Source organism: Pleurodeles waltl, chromosome 4_2, assembly GCF_031143425.1.
Source record: "Pleurodeles waltl isolate 20211129_DDA chromosome 4_2, aPleWal1.hap1.20221129, whole genome shotgun sequence".
NCBI classification, from domain to species: Eukaryota; Metazoa; Chordata; class Amphibia; order Caudata; family Salamandridae; genus Pleurodeles; species Pleurodeles waltl.
Window position 1 is genome coordinate 360,874,520 of NC_090443.1, and position 19,701 is coordinate 360,894,220.

Consider the following 19,701-nt stretch of genomic DNA (forward strand, 5'->3'; position numbering starts at 1 on the left):
TCTATGCCACTCAACTCTACTCTGCAGCAGTTTGCTATGCATTTCTCTAATCTATGCCACAGCATTCTACGACAACTCTTAATTCAATACCACTGCACTTAAGGCCACTATACTCTGCAGCACTCTATGCCAATATACTGTACACCAGTCCACTCCACTGTATGTCGCTCTACACAACTCCACACTATGCTACTCCAATACACAACACACTCTGCCACTCAACAACACTCTACTCGACTCTTTGTCATTCCATTTTACAGCACTCAACACCCCTCTCCTCTATGCCACTAACTTTTAGTCATGCTGAACAGCAGACACAGGTGAACAACTAGGCTAAAACACACTGGCAAAGCCAATAGCTCTTGCATAGGCAAGACCTATTGGCTTTGCCAATGCTTCTTATTTAAATGTTATAACTTTTAAAAAAATGCTTCTCACTGTAGAAATACAATCTGATGTAGTAAGGTTAAACGCTTTAGTGTGTTAAAGAAATATGTTTTTTTTTTTTTTTTTAATTATTTTTATTTTGAGGACAACTTGCCATGTTCTAACATGATTTGTGTTGCATTATTTACATGCTAAATATTTTCAGGGCTCAGCTCGTGCATGGACTTTTAGAGCCACACACAACCCTCGACTCAGCTCTCCCTGTTAATTTGTTGGCTTACCTACCTCTGTTGGCAAACTGGTGCGATAGTTAATATTTTTATATTTGCAAACATATGCTGCAAAAATGAAAAAGTAAGAAAGCATTTTACAGCCTAAGTGTGGTGGACATATGTTTGTATTTCACATTTTAATTATAAACATTAAACATTGGACATCATTTAATATAATAATCTGGGCACAGACAATCACTATGGTTATTTTGTAAGTGAAAGTGCTCCTTAATTAGTACAGGTATGTAGTTATGCTGAACGGGTGGCTGACAGGGAGAATGGGTACACGCTTGAATTGATGACCTAATACATGGATGAATGGTAATGAGTTATCAAATGTATGAAGAATTAATGAATGAGTGATTAGTTCATGGGATAGCTGAGAGATGATGTATATGAGATGATACTGACCTTCAGAATGTGGATTTCTATGTAGTACAAAAATACCCCGAATGTGCAGGACAAATATATTCCACGGAATAAATCCAGCTTGAATAATGTGTTGTCTTGGTCAACATATGAAAAGCTGCAACATACATGGGAATGGCTGAAAATCTATGCATACGTTTTGGGAGACATGCTGCAAATGAAGATTACTGATGGTATTGCAGGTCCAAACTCTCCCACACCATCGCCGCAGGGTGTGCTGTGTTGTCTGCTATATGGAGATGCCCAAACTGAGGCATCTTTATGGAAAGATTAATCCATAGCACTTTCACAGTGACAATTAACCTTACTTAAAAATAGAAAGAAAGAGCCATTCTTTTATGACCCAGATTGCTGATCTGTAAAGTAATCTCAGAGCTAAAGAACATCATCAAACGCATTTATAAGCCACTTTTCATACTACCGTTATCAAAACAATGAAATGTGGGACATAGTATCCCAGATGTATGCTGCTAATTTTAGCAAATCATTTACTTCTTTTGTGTGGCCCTCTTGCTTGGTTTCTTTGGGGACAGTTGAGTTTCTGAAGAGTGATCATAGGGTGATACCGTGAAACGTTTTAATCACTGCAGACTGAGTAAGGAGAGAAAAGGGAATAAACCTTAAATCATCAAGTCCCCACATTACTACTTAAAGCTTCCAACATGGTACTTGTGTGACTATGTGTCTTCTGGTTCAGTGGACTAATGCATCCAGTGCTGGAGCCTGAATTTCACCAGGTAATCATACTTTAAATTATTGTGGGTCTACTTAACCTTTTATCTTTCCATGGCTGATAAGATTAGCATCAAAGAGTTGAGTAACAGTAATCATGTTATCAGTGTCAAACGCCTTTGGTGGTGAGCGTATGCTTAACAAGTAAAACGGAGGTTATGTGTAACTAGATTAAGGAAAAGGTCACTGGCAAGTAACCAGCGTTTAGAAGGCAAGTGAACAAAGTAAAAGTGGGCACACGTTTTTTTACCAATCGTTCCTCTTACACACCTTCAGGAGCCAGGACCTGGCATACTCTCCGCAGGAAGGTTTCCTCCACAAAGGCAGGTGGGGGGCAGCTCATGCCAAGGCTTGGGTCCTTGCTGTCTACGTCGAACATAATAACATCATAGTGACGGTCACCTGGGGATACAAAACCAGGTCAGCAGTCGCATCTTCATAGGAATCTGTACACATTCCAGCAAAGGGATCTAGCTTTTAGGATTCAAGTACTTCTAGCAAGTTTCTTCACTTTGGTATTGCAAGTTTCAGTGATATTTGATGTTTCGTTACCAGTGCCTTTCAACGTCATATCTTGCTGCTTCCATGAAACACATGGAAACTGCAGTGTTCTGGTGCCTGACCTCAACAATCGCTGCACCGACATCTTACCAGGTAACGTTCAATGCACCATGTGTAGTTTGTTTTATTATGTAAATAATGTATTTAGGTTAATGCATCATGAATGCAATACATATTTTAAAAATAATTTTCAATAACTCACAAGTGACTAGACGAAGAAAATATTCAAATGGAAAACAATGAACCAAAGGTAGAAAACTGACAGTGAAATATGGCTGGCTACTTAAATCAATCTCGATTTTCAAATGTACAATTCTAGAGGCAGACTGTATATCCTTGTTTACAACAAATATTGCTCGTACTTGAAAAAGCAGTCTCTTTAAAACAACATAATTCTGGATATTCTCCAGTCAATACAATTTCCATCTTATTTTGAAAGGAAGTTTACCGAGCTATGGGACATGGAAAGGAAAATTAAAAGAGAACACCCCACTCTGATTTGTCACTATTTCAGAACACAGAGGGCTTTTACTGCTAGGAATCCAGGGCCTGCTGTATTAAGGGTTTTTTCCCATTCTGTCTACTGAAAATTGTGTTATTACACGTGGGCTCTACTTCGACTGGAGAACCTACAGAAAAGTGCTATTCGATTAGGCACATGGTAGTTTTCTTTCCCAAGGAGGAAATACATGGTCGGTAAAGGATGATTTGTTCTGAGGCAAAGTTATTTATTTCTGTTAGAGTGGGCAAGCTAAGGCAGAGATGAGAGTCCGCCTGTGCTCCACGAGGGCCACAGAGTATTCTCTCTGCTGTATCAGTGTGGTATCCCTTCACTACAAAGGAAGGTTCTCTTAGGCCCTTCCCATGCGAGCATGGGGCTCCACAGACACCCTCATACAATCATGGCTCTTTGTGAGAGCAGGTGCTGCTTATACACACAACCCACATTAAGACCCTCAAAAACAGAACTCTTGTGTTTTCTCCAAGTATGAGTAGTTTATCTAATCCAGGTTTTTCTTTGCATTATTATAATTGCAGTCCTGTTAATAACGATTCAAACTCAGGACTGCAAGTGCAAGAATGTTAAGAAAAGTCCTGAACTCACCAGATTTCTCATGCAGGGACTTGGGAAAACTGTAAAACGTTGGTCTAAATGTGACCAGTGTGTGCCTTCACAGCTCCAGCTCTGTAATTCCAATTGGCTTCAGAGGCAGGGATGTGAGGCTGCCTGCCACAGAAGATGAACACGGGTTTCAGCTACCAGAATTTTCTTTTGGCAGGCATCGCCACCTGATTTTGCAATGGGGCAGTAGTATGTGCTGGTCGGTGGTCCCATAAACCATCACTGTAATATAGAGGAAGCTACTCTCCACTGCTGTAACAAACTCTAAAGCGAGAACTTGAGCCAGAGAATTTCGCACTCATCAGGCAAACCTGCTACTACCAGCCACAGAAATGGGTGAGAATCTAACAATATTCTGCATTCATAACTAGGTTGGTCATTATGAGATTTAATCAGAATATAGTGCAATGACCATGTACAAGAAAATAAGTTTTACTGACTTTAACATACTCTTGAAGCTAGGGCAGCACCCTTAATGCCACACTCATAACTAAGAGTGTCTGGCAGTCTTGACTAAGAATAACTCCATTTCTGATCATGTTTCTGCTAAAGTGAAGATTTCTCAAACAACCCATTCAGGTAGTCTCGTGACTTTGGGACATGTCCCTTTTACAATAACCACTCCAGGACTAGTTCCATTCTAAGCGGCCCCTGGAATAGCACCTGAACAGCACATCTTAAACTGTCAGCCAGCCCTTACCTTCTGCTGCCAAGCTGTTGATGTATTCTAGACCATCCGCAATGTGCACTTTCATCCGGTCACCCTGGAAAAAGCCAAACCACCTGCAGGCGACTTCCAGCATGGAGGGGTCAATTTCCACCACATCTACCTGCGACTGTGTGAAGTAGTCGTGGATGAAAAGAGGCAGGCTCCCTCCACCCAGACCAATTACTAGTGCTGTAAACCTGCTGCCTGAAGAACAACAAGTGTCAGGAGGCATAATAAGAAACATCGTTTGAACAAACATTTATAAAGTTCCCATGACTTATTTGAAACCGCCTTTACATATTCCTTTTCCCTGCTCTTTAGGTGTCTTCTTATGAACCTTTGCTCAGTTTGGCATTACCTCCTCGCTGTGCACAAAATCAAATCAAAGTTTAAGGTAGAGCCACATGCGCATTTTTCAGTGAATCGACAGGGTAGGGGTGGGTAAGCTTATCGCTGCACCCCAATTCATCATCTATGGCTGACTCAGAAGCAATGTGGAGCTATTCTAGAGGGCAGGATTGGAGGACTATCAGACCGGGTATGGGAAGTGTTTTCTCCTCCAAGAGATCCAGTGTCACCTTATGAGTGTAAGGGCTGTTTCCATCAGCAATGTTCGTTTCTACAGAGGTACCAAGTGGAAGCGTATCCTTTATGGGCAAAACAACATCCCATGTAGTGGAGAAGTGGGTCCGTTGAACCCTGTGAACTCTATAGGTGACCACTGCACTCTGTACCCTGCAGGAGCAATGTGGTGCCCAAGCTAACATGAGGTAGGGTCTGTGCCCTCTGTGAGCAAGGCGGTGTCTCTAGCAAGCCAGAAGTTGGCTAGGCATCCTGCCTGAGCACTGTGGTGTCTCCACTGTGGTCAAGAGGGTACAGAAAACCTCTCTTGGAATATTACGGTATGACCTTCGACATGGTTAGAGTGACTATTTACAGTGAATGATGTGGTTCCCTACGTGAAAGTGGATGGAGCGGTTGTTTCCTAGGATTAAAGTGGCATAGATTCTCAGGCGAACAGTGATAGGTCATAAATTTGATTGGCAATCTCAGTACACCATAGCCTTCGAGGAAAATACTACACAATGTATTGTTAACACTCAGCCCTAAAAGGGCAATGGCCACCAAAGGAACTAGGTGTTTTGTGAACATGACCTCTAGACTGATTGGGAGAAGGCCAGATCAGTTGTTTTCCACGCATAAGGGAGTATCTTTCTATAGCACAGGGCTGTAGTACGCATCACAACAACGAAAAAGATTAATCTTTAAGGCGGCTATTCTTTTGACAACACTATTTCCCCGACATGTTTTAATTTAGTGCATTACTCAAGCATAGCTCAAAGTGAATGCACGTTTCATATGACAAGTAGATGATAAGAAAATGTGCGTGTCGGCTTCCTCACCCCTGGGTTCCTGACCTCATACCTGGTAGTTGCTCCGGGTTCTTAAAAATCACCAGCCCCGCCACCATGGCCTTGTGATGCTCACAGCAGAGGTGGCTCTTGTCTATAGCCCCGATAGTAGGAGCCATGGTGTCCCCAGGAACTGTTCCCTCTGCAACTTTTCCCCTGTCTTTCTTCTTCTTCTTCTTCTTTTGGGCTGTACATATCGAAGAAATAAAGATACTTGTTATTACACTTATTTCTGTGAATGAAACAGAAGCACACAAAATAGAGCAGAGAACAAATTAAAGCGCACTGATAGATCACCCCAAATCTATGCAACTGCTGTTCTAGGACGAAAAATTTCTTCTCAAGAAATAAAACGGGGAAGGGAGGAAAAGTACATATCAGTATCAACATATACACAACCCATAGCCTCGCTCCTCGGAGTGTAAGACCAGGCTCTGCTGCTAGGCTCATAGGGACATGTCTACCCACAGGGCTGTAAGAACACTACCTGCCCACGTTATCGCTGCACCATCACCATAGCACGTTCTCAGTGGAGCAAAAGCTTCAAAAAAATAATGTCAAACACCCATTTATGGCTTATCCAGTGCTCATACTCTCATATTTCTTACTTACTTTTATTTACAGTTAAACAAGTTTTGCATGCTCTTTTTATATTAACGTTAAGAGAGGATGTAGTTAGCTTTTGTTTGTGTTACAGACCAAAACTGATCATCTCAGAAAACTGTTTATCCTGACAGAAAAACAAGTTATTGTGATTAAAGCGGAGTTTTTGTGGAAAGAGGCAAGCTCGTTCTTCCTCCGCTCCTCCCCCTTGAACATTATGTTTTGGTCAAGACCCAATGAATGTTGTGGAGGTTGCCTAAACATTTGGCAATCAATATAATATAAAATGAAACCTTAGTAAACAGATTTTTTTGCACCTAGGCAACTCAGTAAATTGCGTTGCATTCAAATCTCACTACACATTCAGAGTAAAAACATACACACTTTTGCCAGAATCTTTACTTTCTAGCTCTCCACGTCGACGAGGACGTCATAATGTAACAGCTCGGCACGCGACTCAGACTGACGTCATCGGAGCCATAAGACGCTAACAGTTTTTCTACCTCTCAAGGTGTTACACTGTATCGAGGGAGCTTTTTCAAAGAGTTTTCTTCTTGCTACAATGTCTCTGCCGAAGAAGTCTGGCTTTAAGCATTGTAGGGACCGTGGAGGTCATATGTCAGTCACTGACCAGCATGAACATTGCCTCTGCTGCCCGAGTCCTCTGAGACGCTGTTCTTGCTAGAGTATGAACCCGAAGACACTGAAGGAGAAAGAGGCAAAGCTGTTCATGGCAAAGGCCAAAGAGGAGAAACATGGCTGTCAAAGATCGAATATCGACAGGAGTAGTCACCCAATATATTTTTGAAATCGCATAAGAAGCCGTGTCGCCACACCTCTCGGCGTCGCTCCTCCTGAAATGCTAGCCAGAGGTCCTTGTCACTGGCTTCCAAGTCTTGGCGCCGTTCGACCTGGGAAGTGAGCTAGACCCTTTCTTCTCTGCAACTGAAGTTGCCAGATGGGTTACCGGGTCTGTCTTTGGTTGAAACCTCGGTGTCGCCTTTAAGTACTGCGGCGCAGTTCTCTCCTGTTACTCCACAGTAGATGGATGAGCGAGGCTCAGGTCAGATCCAGCCACAACAAGAATATCTGGCCTTTCTGACTCCTGAGGCGGTTCCTTATGCATTTTTAAAAGATATGTTCAGCATTTTTAACAGAGCGATGATCCCCGCTGGTGCCCCCGAGGGCCCCATGGGTCCATTTGCCTTCACTTTAGGCTTCCCAGAGCTGTATAAACAGGCTTCTTTTATGCCCTTTTTGCCCATTGCTCCATAACCTTCAGGGATGCCAGCGCCACCGACATCAGATAATGTTCGTCAGACATAGAGTTTATTCAAGGCCTACCAGAGGGAAGGTCACAACGCCGGTTCTGGCTTCACTGGCACTGCAACATATATCCTCGATTGGAGTCCGGGTTAAGGTCAAGAAGAGAGGCATTGAGATTCTTAGAGGAACAGCAATACCTGGGGAGCATGAGGATTTGGAGGCAGGAGAAATCCCTTTGTATGTCCATTGTTTTGAAGGGACTGAGGTGGCAAGTGGTCTGGACAGCTCCCCAGAGTGGGAATTGCTATCTTCTGGAGGTATTTCACCTCCAGAAGTAACTTCTCACAGTGTGATCAGGAAAGCTGCTGAGCTTTTGTAGTTACCATTGCTAACATCGGAGCTAAAGTTTAACATATTGACTGAGGTTCTCCATTCCTCCTCAGTTATATCAGAATCTTTTCTTCCATGTAATGAGGCATTGTCAGAACCGGTTCTGGATTTGTGGTGGAAGCCTGTAACTACTCTGGCTATGTCTGTGGTATCGCTAGGAGATATAAGGCTGCACCTGGTGACCCGCAATTCCTCAGCCAACATCCTACACCTGAAAGTCTGGTGGTCCAAGCTTCTTGTTTTGCTAAATCAGCTCTTGGCTCCTTCCAGACAAGTCCTGCAGATAGGGAGTCGAAAAGTATGGCACAGTCTGCAAAAAAGGTGTTTTCATCATGTAGCATGGCGTTAAAATCTGTGAATGCTACATGTGTCTTGGTCAGATACATCCATGCTCTGATGGGGTCTGCTAAGGAGGTGGTTCTTAAGCTTCCACAGGGTGTGCAGGAGCATTTTAAAGACTTGTTGCAAGACAGCCTGGCAGCGGCTAAGCAGGTCATCCCATCTGGCATGAATACTGTGGACTCTTGCCATGGCCATGGGTACATCAGTGGCCAGCAGAAAGCATGCATGGTTAAGGGTTTCAGGATTTTCCCCTGATGTTCAGTCCACCTTAAGGGATCTCCCCTTTGATGAGTTGATACTATTTGAAGAGAAGGCTGACTCAGCACTAGAGAGATTCAAGGAGAGTAAGGCCATGGCTCAGTCTCTGGGACTCCAATCTCTCTCCTCAGCAGATAGACCTCTCAGAAGATTTAGGGGATTTGGCCGCGGCTCCTCCTTTTGTGGGAGGCAGCAGTTCCAGCAACAATCTGCCAACCCCCTCTACAGGTTCTACAGAGGTCAGGGAAGACTTAGGCAATGCAGTGTTGCTCAGCAGCCAACCTCCTCCTAATCTTCAGCTGGGAACCTGTCAGGAAAGCAGCCCTAGTTCTCTCCCCTTTCAGCAGCATGTGTTGCCGGTGGGGGGGAAGGTTGATTAATTTTCTTTAAGAATGGGAATCAAAAACATCGGACTTATGGGTGTTGAGCATTGTAGGAAATCGGTATGCTCTTCCCTTTCGGAAGTTCCCCCCCTCTTTTCCCTCCCCAGTATACTTTTTATTCAGAGGATCACCTGCTGTTGCTTCAGTAGGAGGTACATAATCTGCTGTTAAAGAGCGCAGTGGAGTTGGTTCCGGGGGCAGGAAATGGGTCAAGGATGTTATTTAAGATATTTTCTGATCCCAAAGAAAGATGGTCATTTGAGGTCCATCCTAGACCTGAGGATTTTGAAGTGATACATAAAGCAGAAGTTTAAAATGCTGACCCTAGCTCGGGTGCTTTTGACGCTGGACAAGGAGGACTGAATGGTTTCTACTGACCTGCAGGATGCATATTTTCACATCTCCGTTCTGCAGTCGCACAGGAAGTATCTCTGGTTCATGGTAGGGTCGCAGCACTACCAGTTTGCGGTCCTTCTTTTTGGTCTAACTTCCACAACTCAAGTCTTCAAAGAGGTGAGGGGCGTGGTTGCAGCACATCTCAGAAGGAGGGGAATATCTGTATTCCCTTACCTAGTTGATTTGCTGCTCAAAGCCAAATCTCCAGAGTTGGTGCTGCACCATTTGCAGGTGACATCACAGTTGTTGTTCAACCTGGACTTTTAGTTGAAGATGCCCAAATCTCACCTGGAGCCTTCTCAGCTCCTCCTGTTCATAGGGGCAGTACTGGGCACAACACTGAATAATGCCTTTCCCCCTGCTCAGAGGATTCGGGACATTGAGGCTATGGTTTTGGTGTTCCAGGATGAAACGGTTGTTAAGGTCCTAAAGGTATTACGCCTGCTCGGTCTGTTCGCTTTCTGGGTTCTGCTGGTCACTGGCATGCTGGCACATGAAGGCTCTCCAGTAGTGCCTCCGTAAGCAGTGGTTTCAACACAACAGAGATCTCAAGGAGTCTATAATAGTCTCCAGAGACACTGCAGTGGATCTCTGTTGGTGGAGTGTGAACGGCAACCTATCTCAGGGGAGGCTGCTTTGTCTTCCGTCTCCGGTGACTAGAGTTATAACAGATGCTTCCACTCTGGGGTGGGGAGCGCATTAAGGGGATATGGAAATCAAAGGTCTTTGGCCTCCAGTGGAACAGATGTTTCACATCTGTTTCAGTTACAGGCGATGCGTCTGGCTCTCAAGTCCTTATTCTGTCCATTCCCGGGCAGTCGGTTCAAGTCTTAACAGACAACACTGTATCAATGAGGTACGTCACCAAATAGGGAGGGGTAGAGTCGTATCTTCTCTGCAGAGAGGCTCTACGACACTTTTCAGCCAACCACGAGTGGAGACTCCATCCAGAGGTGGTTGTTCACGACTTTCGGTTCTGGGGGACTCCTCAGATATACCTGTTTGCCACTCGTGAGAACACGCATTGCCAGTCTTTCTGCAGCCTCCAGTTTCCGATGCAGGGGGCTTTGGGGGACGCGTTTCAGTTGAGCTGGAGGAACCGGCTGCTTTACGCATTTCCTCCCATACACTCGAATCCTCAGGTTCTGAGGAAGATTCACCAAGACCCGTCCCAAGTCATATTAATAGCCCTGGTTTGGCTAAGAAGGGTGTGGTACACAGACCTCCTTTACCTCTCGCTGTGCCCCGCTCCATCTCTCTCACAGGGCAGACCTCCTCTCGCATTTGCAGTGGCAGGTTCTACACCCCCACCTCCAGAGCCTGCAACTACATGCCTGGAGATTGAACAGGGCAATCCGAATTTCTTTTCTCTTCCCCCAGAAGTGGTGGATGTTATTTTATCGGCCAGGCGTCACTCCACAAAAAATGTCTATGCTGGTAGATGGGCCAAGTTTTTTAGATGGTGTGAGGAGAGGCACATTGATCCTTTAAGGGCTTGTTTGTTCAATGTTTTACAATTTGCTCTCTGCTTGGCACAACAAGGCTACACAGTTGCAACAGTGAAGGACTATCTGTCTGCATTGTCAACATTTGTTTAACTGACCAACCCTCTTTATTTAAGCCCCCTATAGTTCTAAGGTTTCCTAAGAGTTCGACTAATAAGTTTCCTCCCACTCCGTTTATAATGCCTTAGTGGGATTTAAATTTAGTCTTAACGTACCTGATAGGTACACCATTTAAATCATTGTATAGTTGCCCGTTGACGCTCCTTACGTTTAAAACAGTTTTTCTCATAGAGATCACGTCAGCTAAGCATGTTAGTGAGCTGCAAGCTCTAACATTAAAACCCCTGTTTACCATGTTCCATGCTAACAAGGTGGTTTTGAGCAATGGTGACGTCTTTTCATTTAGGGCAGGCTCTAAGGAGGAGGAAAGGCAGCACCATCTGAATCCAAAGAGAACGCTGAACTTCTATGTGGAGAGGACGAGAGAGTTCAGGATGGATGATCAGCATTTTGTAGGCTATGTGGGCAAGATGAAGGGCAAAGCCTTCCACAAAAGAATGCCATCAACCTGGGTCATTCTTTGCATTAAAATATGTTATTCACTGGCATAGAAGGATCCTCCCAAGGGCATTAGAGCTCATTCTACCAGAGCTAAGTCTACTACTTCGGCTAGAGATGTGCCTTTTGTGGATATTTGCAAAGCAGCAACTTGGGCTTCCCTCCACACTTTCGCAAAGCATCACTGCTTGGACTCAGAAGTGAGGCGAGACGGTCATTTTACCCATTCAGTGCCGCAAGATTTCTTGGTATAGCCAGACAGGCACCTACCTCTGAGTGCGGGACTGCTTAGGGATTCTATTCAAAAGGTGAGGAATCCACAGGTAGATGTATCCATCAGAAGAACAAGTTACTTACCTTCAGTAACGCTTTTTCTGATAGATACAGTATCTATCTACCTGTGAATTCCTCACGGTCCCACTCGCCCCCCTGTTGCCTGTCTGCTTATGCCATGAAAGATATGATTTGTATATATTGTCTATATGTATTTTTGGGACGTTGTATGTACAGAATGTATACTTATATATAGAAGTGTATATATAGATATATATATATATATATATATATACACACACACACACTCACATATATATAAATATTATTTTGTTGAGTTTGCACATGTTGTACTTGTGATGTTGGTGTTCACCCGTTCGCCTCAAAGGCGTGGTAAAAAAGTGGGTGAAACTTACATCAGCACACCAGCGAGGACTTCTTATGGCATCAATGACGTCAGACAGAGTTGCGTGCGGAGCTGTTCCATTGTGACGTCCTCGTCAACGTGGAAAGCTAGAACGAAAAGATTTCCATTGAATGCTGGTACACTGGGAGTATTCAAAAGGGGAGGAATCCACAGGTGGATACTGTATCCACCAGAAAAAGCTTTACCCAAAGGTAAGTAACTTGTTCATTTCGACAATCTGATTCAGGCACAAACAGGTGTTTGTGCAGGTACCGGAATTTACCCCATCACTTGTAATCAAGGCCCATCTATCAGAAATGACAGAACATGTAAATAGTTATGTAAACAGGGGAAAGCTTGTCATGGTTAGCTAAACACCTTCAGTTCCTGTGAATGAGAAAGACAGGTGGAACGTCACTATTTCTGGAATGGCAAGACAGTATTCTTCACTTAGTATACTTCTTGGACTTGGTGTGAATTGCCAGAATCAAGGCGTGACCAATAACATCCTCTTTGGAGCATCAATTCCCAAAATACTGCTGGAAATTGAATATTTGTTCATAACGGGTTGACAATACAGATTTTAGAAAAAAAAAGCATAGGTGGAGTACAAATTTGCAATATGGACAAATGAAACTGTTTTTAAACATTCAGTTTCAAAATCTGTATATATGACAAATGTGCAGTGTTCGTGGACATTCATAACTTCTTTACAAAACGCAAGAGCTTAGAAGCCCTTTTAAAAACTTCATCAATGTTGCCTTAGATTTTCATGAGTAATACTACCTATTATATGCTCGGGTGCAGTGTGCAAAGCAGGCATCAGGTTTGTAATAGAAATCAATAGAGGGACCCGGGGGTCACTCTAGCGGTGCAGGCAGGGCACAGGGGGGCTTCTCGGGCCAGCCACCGACTGGGCTAGGCAGAGGGTCACTCCTGCACTGGAGTTCGGTTCCTTCTGGTCCTGGGGGCTGCGGGTGCAGGGCTTGGTCCAGGCGTCGGGATCCTTGTTACAGGCAGTCACGGTTATGGGGAGCCTCTGGATTCTCTCTGTATGCGTCGCTGTGGGGGTCCAGAGGGGTGGTCTAGGGTTACTCACGAGGTCGCAGTCACCTGGGAGTCCTCCCTGTAGTGTTGGTTCTCTGGAGCTCGAGCCAGAGGCGTCGGGTGCAGAGTGTGAAGTCTCACGCTTCCGGCGGGAAGAGTGAGGTCTTTAAAAGTTGCAAGAAAGTTGTTGCTGTTTTTGAACAGAGCCGGTGTTCACAGGTTTCTTGGTCCTTTGGTTCAGGGCAGTCCTCTGAGGCTTCAGAGGTTGCTGGTCCCCGTCGGATGCGTCGCTGTGCAGGTTCTTTGAGTCTGGAGACAGGCCGGTAGGGCTGGTGCCAAGTCAGTTGTCGTCTCCGTCATCTCTGCAGGGCTTTCAGGTCAGCAGTCCTTCTTGTTGCAGGTTGCAGGAATCTGATTTCCTGGGTTCAGGGTCACCCCTAAATACTGAATTTAGGGGTGTGTTTAGGTCTGGGGGACAGTAGCTAATGGCTACTGTCCTTGAGGGTTGCTACACCCTCTTTGTGCCTCCTACCTGAAGGGAGGGGGGCACATCCATATTCCTATTGAGGGAATCCTCCAAAACCAAGATGGAGGATTTCTAAAGGCAGGGGTCACCTCGGTTCAGGGCACCTCAGGAGCTGTCCTGACTGGTGGGTGACTCCTCCTTGTTTTTCTCATTATCTACTCTGGACTTGCCACCAAAAGTGGGGGCTGTGTCCAGGAGGCAGGCATCTTCACTGGCTGGAGTGCACTGGGGCATTGTAACACGAAACTTGAGCCTTTGAGGCTCACTGCTAGGCGTTACAGTTCCTGCAGGGGAGGTGCACCCAGTGCAGGCTTTGTTTCTGGCCTCAGAGAGCACAAAGGCTCTCACCCCAGGGGGGCAGAAACTCGTCTCAGTGGCAGGCTGGCACTGAGCAGTCAGTCCTGCACTGAAGGATTGGGTAATTTACAGGGGGCATCTTCTAAGATGCCCTCTGTGTGCATTTTGTAATTGTGGGTAACTTGGTGGAAGCTATATGTCATCAGGTCGTGGACAGAGATAAAACGTTAATGGCCTGCAATCCATCTAATAAGATAACTAAAACAGCCATGATACATAAACCGGCTAAAAGCTATTGAAATCTTCTGCCATCTATTAAATAGCCTGCCCCAGTATGAGCCCCACTTCTGTGAAGAAAGGCAATAGGTTACACAATACATAGCTCACTAAGTTGGATCAAATGAACGAACTGTGCAAGCTGGGAACAATCCGGCAACAATTCTAGATTTTCCCAAAACAAAACTGCAGCAGCAACCACATCACAAAGGGGACCCCAACAATGGCTGTGAATAAGGCGAAAATCAATAAACCAGGAAAAATAAAGGACAAGCTGGAGTCACAAAAATTAGGCCTTCCACATTCCCAAGTTTGCACAGACCCACAGCACCTCAAAAATCAAAAGTGGCAGAGGGTAGTGATCCTCAGGCCCTTGTCACGAAAGAAGACATGCAGATACTCTTCACTGAATTTAGGAAAGATAAAGCATTGCTTCGACAGGATTTTATTAAGTCTGGATCACTTATCACAACAAAATACCTTAATCCCAACCAAAATGAGAAAAATCGGCAAGGAAATAGCTATTAAAGAACTAGAGCCCTACGTGCAGGCTCTTCTCTCAGTTGCATCACATACCAGAAGATAATAACATCCATCTAGTCTGTATGCACAAAGTATACTAAATGTTCCAGCAAGGGAAGAACGTTTTACCAGTTATACTGGCACACATCCACTTCTTGCAATGTAAAGAATCATCTCAGAAGTCAGGAAACAAGAATCAGTACTTTTCAGAGGCGATACGGTAAAAATTCTACCAAGTTGTCTCATCTTAAATGCTGGCTAGAGGAAGGAACTTCAAAGAAATCACTTAATACCCGAGGAAAGGGAAGATTTCCTACCATTAGGGTTACTACTTTTGCTGGCCCTTCACTATTAATGAAAAAAGCCAAGCAGAAAAGGAGGTGCATGAAGCAAAATAAGCACTAGGCCTGCGGGCCACAACGCACTCATCACCATACTGGATCATGTACCTCTGAGACAAACAAGAAGCAAATAACACACCCTAAAATGGAATAAAGAGCACAAAAGTAAACAATGAATCAGTTGACAACTTGAAATAAAGACCTGGTTCCGCTCCTCAGAAAAAGAAGACTGAACAGTATATAAAAGCTTCACAAGTATCGCTGCTCTAAACATACCAGATCAACAGACCATCTTGAATATGCAAGACTGGAACAGCTAACAGGGGCTTGTGGGGTGAGGACCCTGTGGAGCTGGTGCCCTACTTTATCTTTAACATGAGCTGGCCAAAATGACTCCTTGGCTCATATGGAAGCAATTGATTTGATTGTTTGAATCTCAATGGTTTACAGTGCTAGTTTAGGCTTTTGTTTCAAGAAAATTGTTATGCAGTTATATGCACAGACTGGGGATGGGAAATGTTGTCTAACAGGCAACAGTGGCCACAATCGCAAGGAAGAAATCAAACTGCAAAGAGGGGTCAAATGCATTTACCTGCCCATATTTAAGACGAATGATGAATCAACACTGTAAAGGGGTCACGTTGAGTATTCACTTAATCTTAGATTCATGGCTCTGCTTTCCATAGTTTCTATAAATGTGATTTGCCTTGATTTTCCTTTCAAGTGCAAAGCGATACTCCACTGGCTAAAACAAACTGGTGGACATAGCACTCCTACAGGATACTCATCAAAGACGTCCCCCAGCTTAGGTCCCTCTGGCTACCCTAACAATTTCATGCCAATAACAAAACTAATATTAAAGGGATGGCCATACTACTCTGTAGATGGCTAGATTTAAACTTAGAATCCAAATTATCAAAGATGGGAAATCAAAAGGATTCAAGGGCACATTTGGGGACAACCCAATAGCAATAATTTTAATCTATACTTCGATGAAGATAAAGAACAATTTATACAGACATTTTGCCCCTGGGTTGGGTACTTGGTGATGGGGAAATTTTAATACTGTTCTACACCCTGATATGCACAGGTTCCCACTAAGTCTTTTTCTGAAGCCCTACTTTCTTCTAAACCAGGGTGTCGAGGATCAGAAACTCTTATGAGTCTGGAGACATCAATATGTAGGCAACAAAGATTTTACTTTCTATTCTAACATACATAAATTCTATTCACGCATAGATGACTTCTTAATCACAAGAGGCATTCTCCCTAGAATCTTGGACTCCGCCATTGTAATCAAGACATGGTAAGATCACACTCCCATCTGGCTACGAATAGATTCCCTCCCTCCACAACAGCCTTGCTCACCCTGGGTGGGAATCCTTGTGGGAACTCACAGTACGGACTAATAATAAAAACGTGACCGAGAGAAAAGAGAACCATTCTTTGCTATGGAAAACAGCAAACGTGGTAATTCAGGGAGAAGTAATGTTCCACAAGGCCAATTTTCAACCTTTCACTAAATAAAGAAAATTCAGATCTTGAGATGCAGCTCCACCAAGCTGAATTAAGTCTCAAACACAGAGTTTACCACACATGCTTAGAGAATTGCACATAATCAGTTGCAAATTAGAACAGCTTTTTAGGTTTTGCTTGTGGGCTGTGCTTGCGAAATCTTTTGTAAATAAACAAATCTTTAAAAGGGGCTTAGACTCCACCCCTTACTTATCTGAACCTACCACTGGCTTAGTCAAATCTAGCACTAATTTATGTGTTTCTGATTGGCCAGCACGTTGTCTGCTTTCACTTTTTCACTTCCAGCTCTCTGCTTTGCTGTCCTGCCGTCCATGCTGTAGTGTGGAGCCTCTACCAAGTACTCCTTCCAGCCACTGGCCAGTGTCCTGCCACTGTAAAGGTTTTTTTTTATTTTAATTTTCGAACAAGCACTCCATCTGCACTATTGGTTCGTTTTTTTCTTCTACACATGCAAACCCACCCACCCCCAGCACTGTCCATTGTCTCCAAACCTCTCACCTTCCTCCCATTTCAGTTAGTTCCCCAGTTCTCTCGCCACCCCTGCACTCATGTTTGATGTTTAATTCGGCTGTGACAGCCTCACTACAGCATAAAAGGGCAAAGGGGCTTGTTTTCAGCTCAGCCAAGTGTTGCTCATCGGGGTATAAAGTAATGCAAATGTGTAGTTGTTTCTGCATTTCCGCACTAAAATATTTTGTCATACAACTCCGAGCTTTGCCAATCATTCAAATTACAGTGCTCATACAAATTATTTGTCAGTGGTCCACTGCACACAGAAATTGACTCTTCACTTATCCGTTTACTAATTAGCTTTGCCTCATGCACCTCTCCAAACATGAGCAAGGGCAAGAATAAGTCAGGACTGTCCTGATTATGCCTAACTCCTGCCGCAATGAGGCCAGGTACACAGCAGCAGAGCACTAGCAGCAGACCACTTTAAACAGTTAATTCAGTCAGCAAAGCGGTCACACCTTGAACTGGGAAAAACAAGATGTAAGCCCGGCACACTGCGCCTTTAAAAAGGCAGTTTGAGGCCAGCAGCCCGACACCGTGATTTGGCTCCCTTGCCTACATTCAGGGCCTTGTCCGAGGGGTCACCATCTGTCACTGCCACTCAAGCTCTTCTCACAGCTCCTGCAGCGTCATACCCATCTTTGATAAAGAGTGAGCCATGTTGACACCCATCAAGGTATCAGGTTCAAGGGGCAGGTATTGAGCTAGGGGCTGGGTATCTCTTTCTTGGCAGAGTCAATCCAGGAACCATGCAGAAGATAACAAAGGTGCACGCAATGCAAAGCACCCAGTGCAGGCTACAACTGGTGTTCCATGCTTGGGACAATGGATGTTTTTTAAATTCTATTCCTATCCTTTTTCGGCAAAATGCATATTTCACGAATGCAAGTTGTCTCAAAGTATTCAAAACGCTGGCCCAGAAACATCTGTAAAAAGATGATATACATGCATGCAAATGTAATGCTTTCAAAAGACTGCCGTTTAGAGTATTGGGAGAAAACAGTTGGGTGGTTTGCATATGTAAAGCCTGTAACGTTGTTTTAGGCATGGCAGTACTGACGTTATAAAGTTGTCAATTATGTACATGTGGCATGCCTGTTGGACAAGTAATGTTTACACAGTGCAGAATCTAGTATTTGTTATTAGGGATGCACTATCGAACAGTCTTCTTTGGTGATGAAACCGCATTGACTTGTGGGTGTGGGATTCAAACATACGGATCTGATTTTTTTAAACTAACACCACTTGCATACTGGAACTGTGAAGCTGCTTTAAAAGGGAAAAAGAAAAATAGCTGCTCCAGAATGCAAATAACTTTTGGTAAAAAAAAATCAGAACTAGCAGTTAATGCAATTGTAAATGTAATTAAGGGGCCAAATCAACAAGTTAGATTGAGCATTAATTTGTCAACCCTGGTAAAACAGGTTTCAAAGCTTGCTCCATGGAGAGAAGGATTGTTACATAACTCACATCATGTGTTTTCTTAGTTGGCTCATCTCAAAATATTGATGCCTGTTTCGAACAGTGCTTTAGTCACATTTGGGGACCTATTATGTTTAAAAGATTTCATGACATAATAGCCATTTATAAAAAAGGCAGCGTAGTACTTTGAGGCATTGCCGTGAAGAGTTGTCCATACCAATGAGGTTACAAGTTTCAACCATGGCAGGGCCTACTCAGCCTTTCATCTGTGTGAGGGCAAGCAAAACATTGCTTTTGAGAATGCAATGACCGGTGTCACTGAGAAATGGATGACCCAGCCCTCATGACTCATTTAATAAAGTTATGTGTTCTGTGCTTTTAGCCTTATTAAACCTAATTTGCACAAAATTATACCAAATTAGTTTTATTGATACATTTTTTTTGCAGGTCCTATATTTAGCATAAACAAGGTAAATTGGCATAAATAAAATTACCGTGGGAGGGGAGGGAGAAAGGAAATTAATAAGCCTATTGCAGAGCTACCAAACAGCCTGTGACTTGTGTGACCCATACCTTCAGCCAATCAAAGCCTTATAGCGAATGTCAGATTACTTTCTGTATTTTTAGGAGACCATTACTCGTGCAAAGGGGGCATTTTCTAATATTTCTATAATTACATGGACTGAACAGCTTTATTTTTCTCACAATGAAGTGTCACTCGAAGTGTCACACATATGGCACCGAAAAGTCAAAAATAAGTACACCAAAAACATGAAAATGTCACATAGTCAAACTAAAAACTTGGAAGCTATGTATATTAGGTCACACCTTCTCTGGGGTGCTTGTGTAGTTGATGGGGGTGTTGGCAGTGTGCCCTAAAAAACACATGGGAAGATGTGTATGTGCACGCTACTGCTGACTTGACAGACGTGCTCGCTGTTACTGTTTTGCAAATTAGAAAAAATACATTTGATTATTAAAAAAAAAAAAAAAAAAAAAACACACACATGGGAAGAGGATGTTGAGACCGGAAAGGAATTGAGAACAGTGCTGCTTCTCCATTTGTGTGCTTTACCTGGTCCATGCTTTGCTGCTCAGATAATGGAAGCGTATTTGCGTAGAGGCAGCATCGCCCCTTCATGCTGTTTGCAGTCCTATTGAGTGCTTTCTGACAGTGAATAAACCGCGCACACGGCGGACAGCAGACAACCAGGCA

The 19,701-nt window shown here is 43.8% G+C and overlaps 1 protein-coding gene across 2 annotated transcripts in view; it reads right to left on the minus strand.

The window, feature by feature from the left end:
• The window catches only part of METTL13 (methyltransferase 13, eEF1A N-terminus and K55), an 80,315-nt gene that overhangs the window by 13,899 nt on the left and 46,715 nt on the right, over positions 1–19,701 (minus strand). The window contains exons 5-7 of one of the 2 annotated variants that reach the window (XM_069231441.1): positions 5,639–5,812; positions 4,205–4,417; positions 2,091–2,222 (exon numbers count right to left, since the gene is read on the minus strand). In XM_069231441.1, the coding sequence (XP_069087542.1) occupies positions 2,091–2,222; positions 4,205–4,417; positions 5,639–5,812 (519 nt within the window). The remainder of the gene's footprint in view (positions 1–2,090; positions 2,223–4,204; positions 4,418–5,638; positions 5,813–19,701) is intronic. The other variant, XM_069231442.1, reaches the window with a different exon arrangement.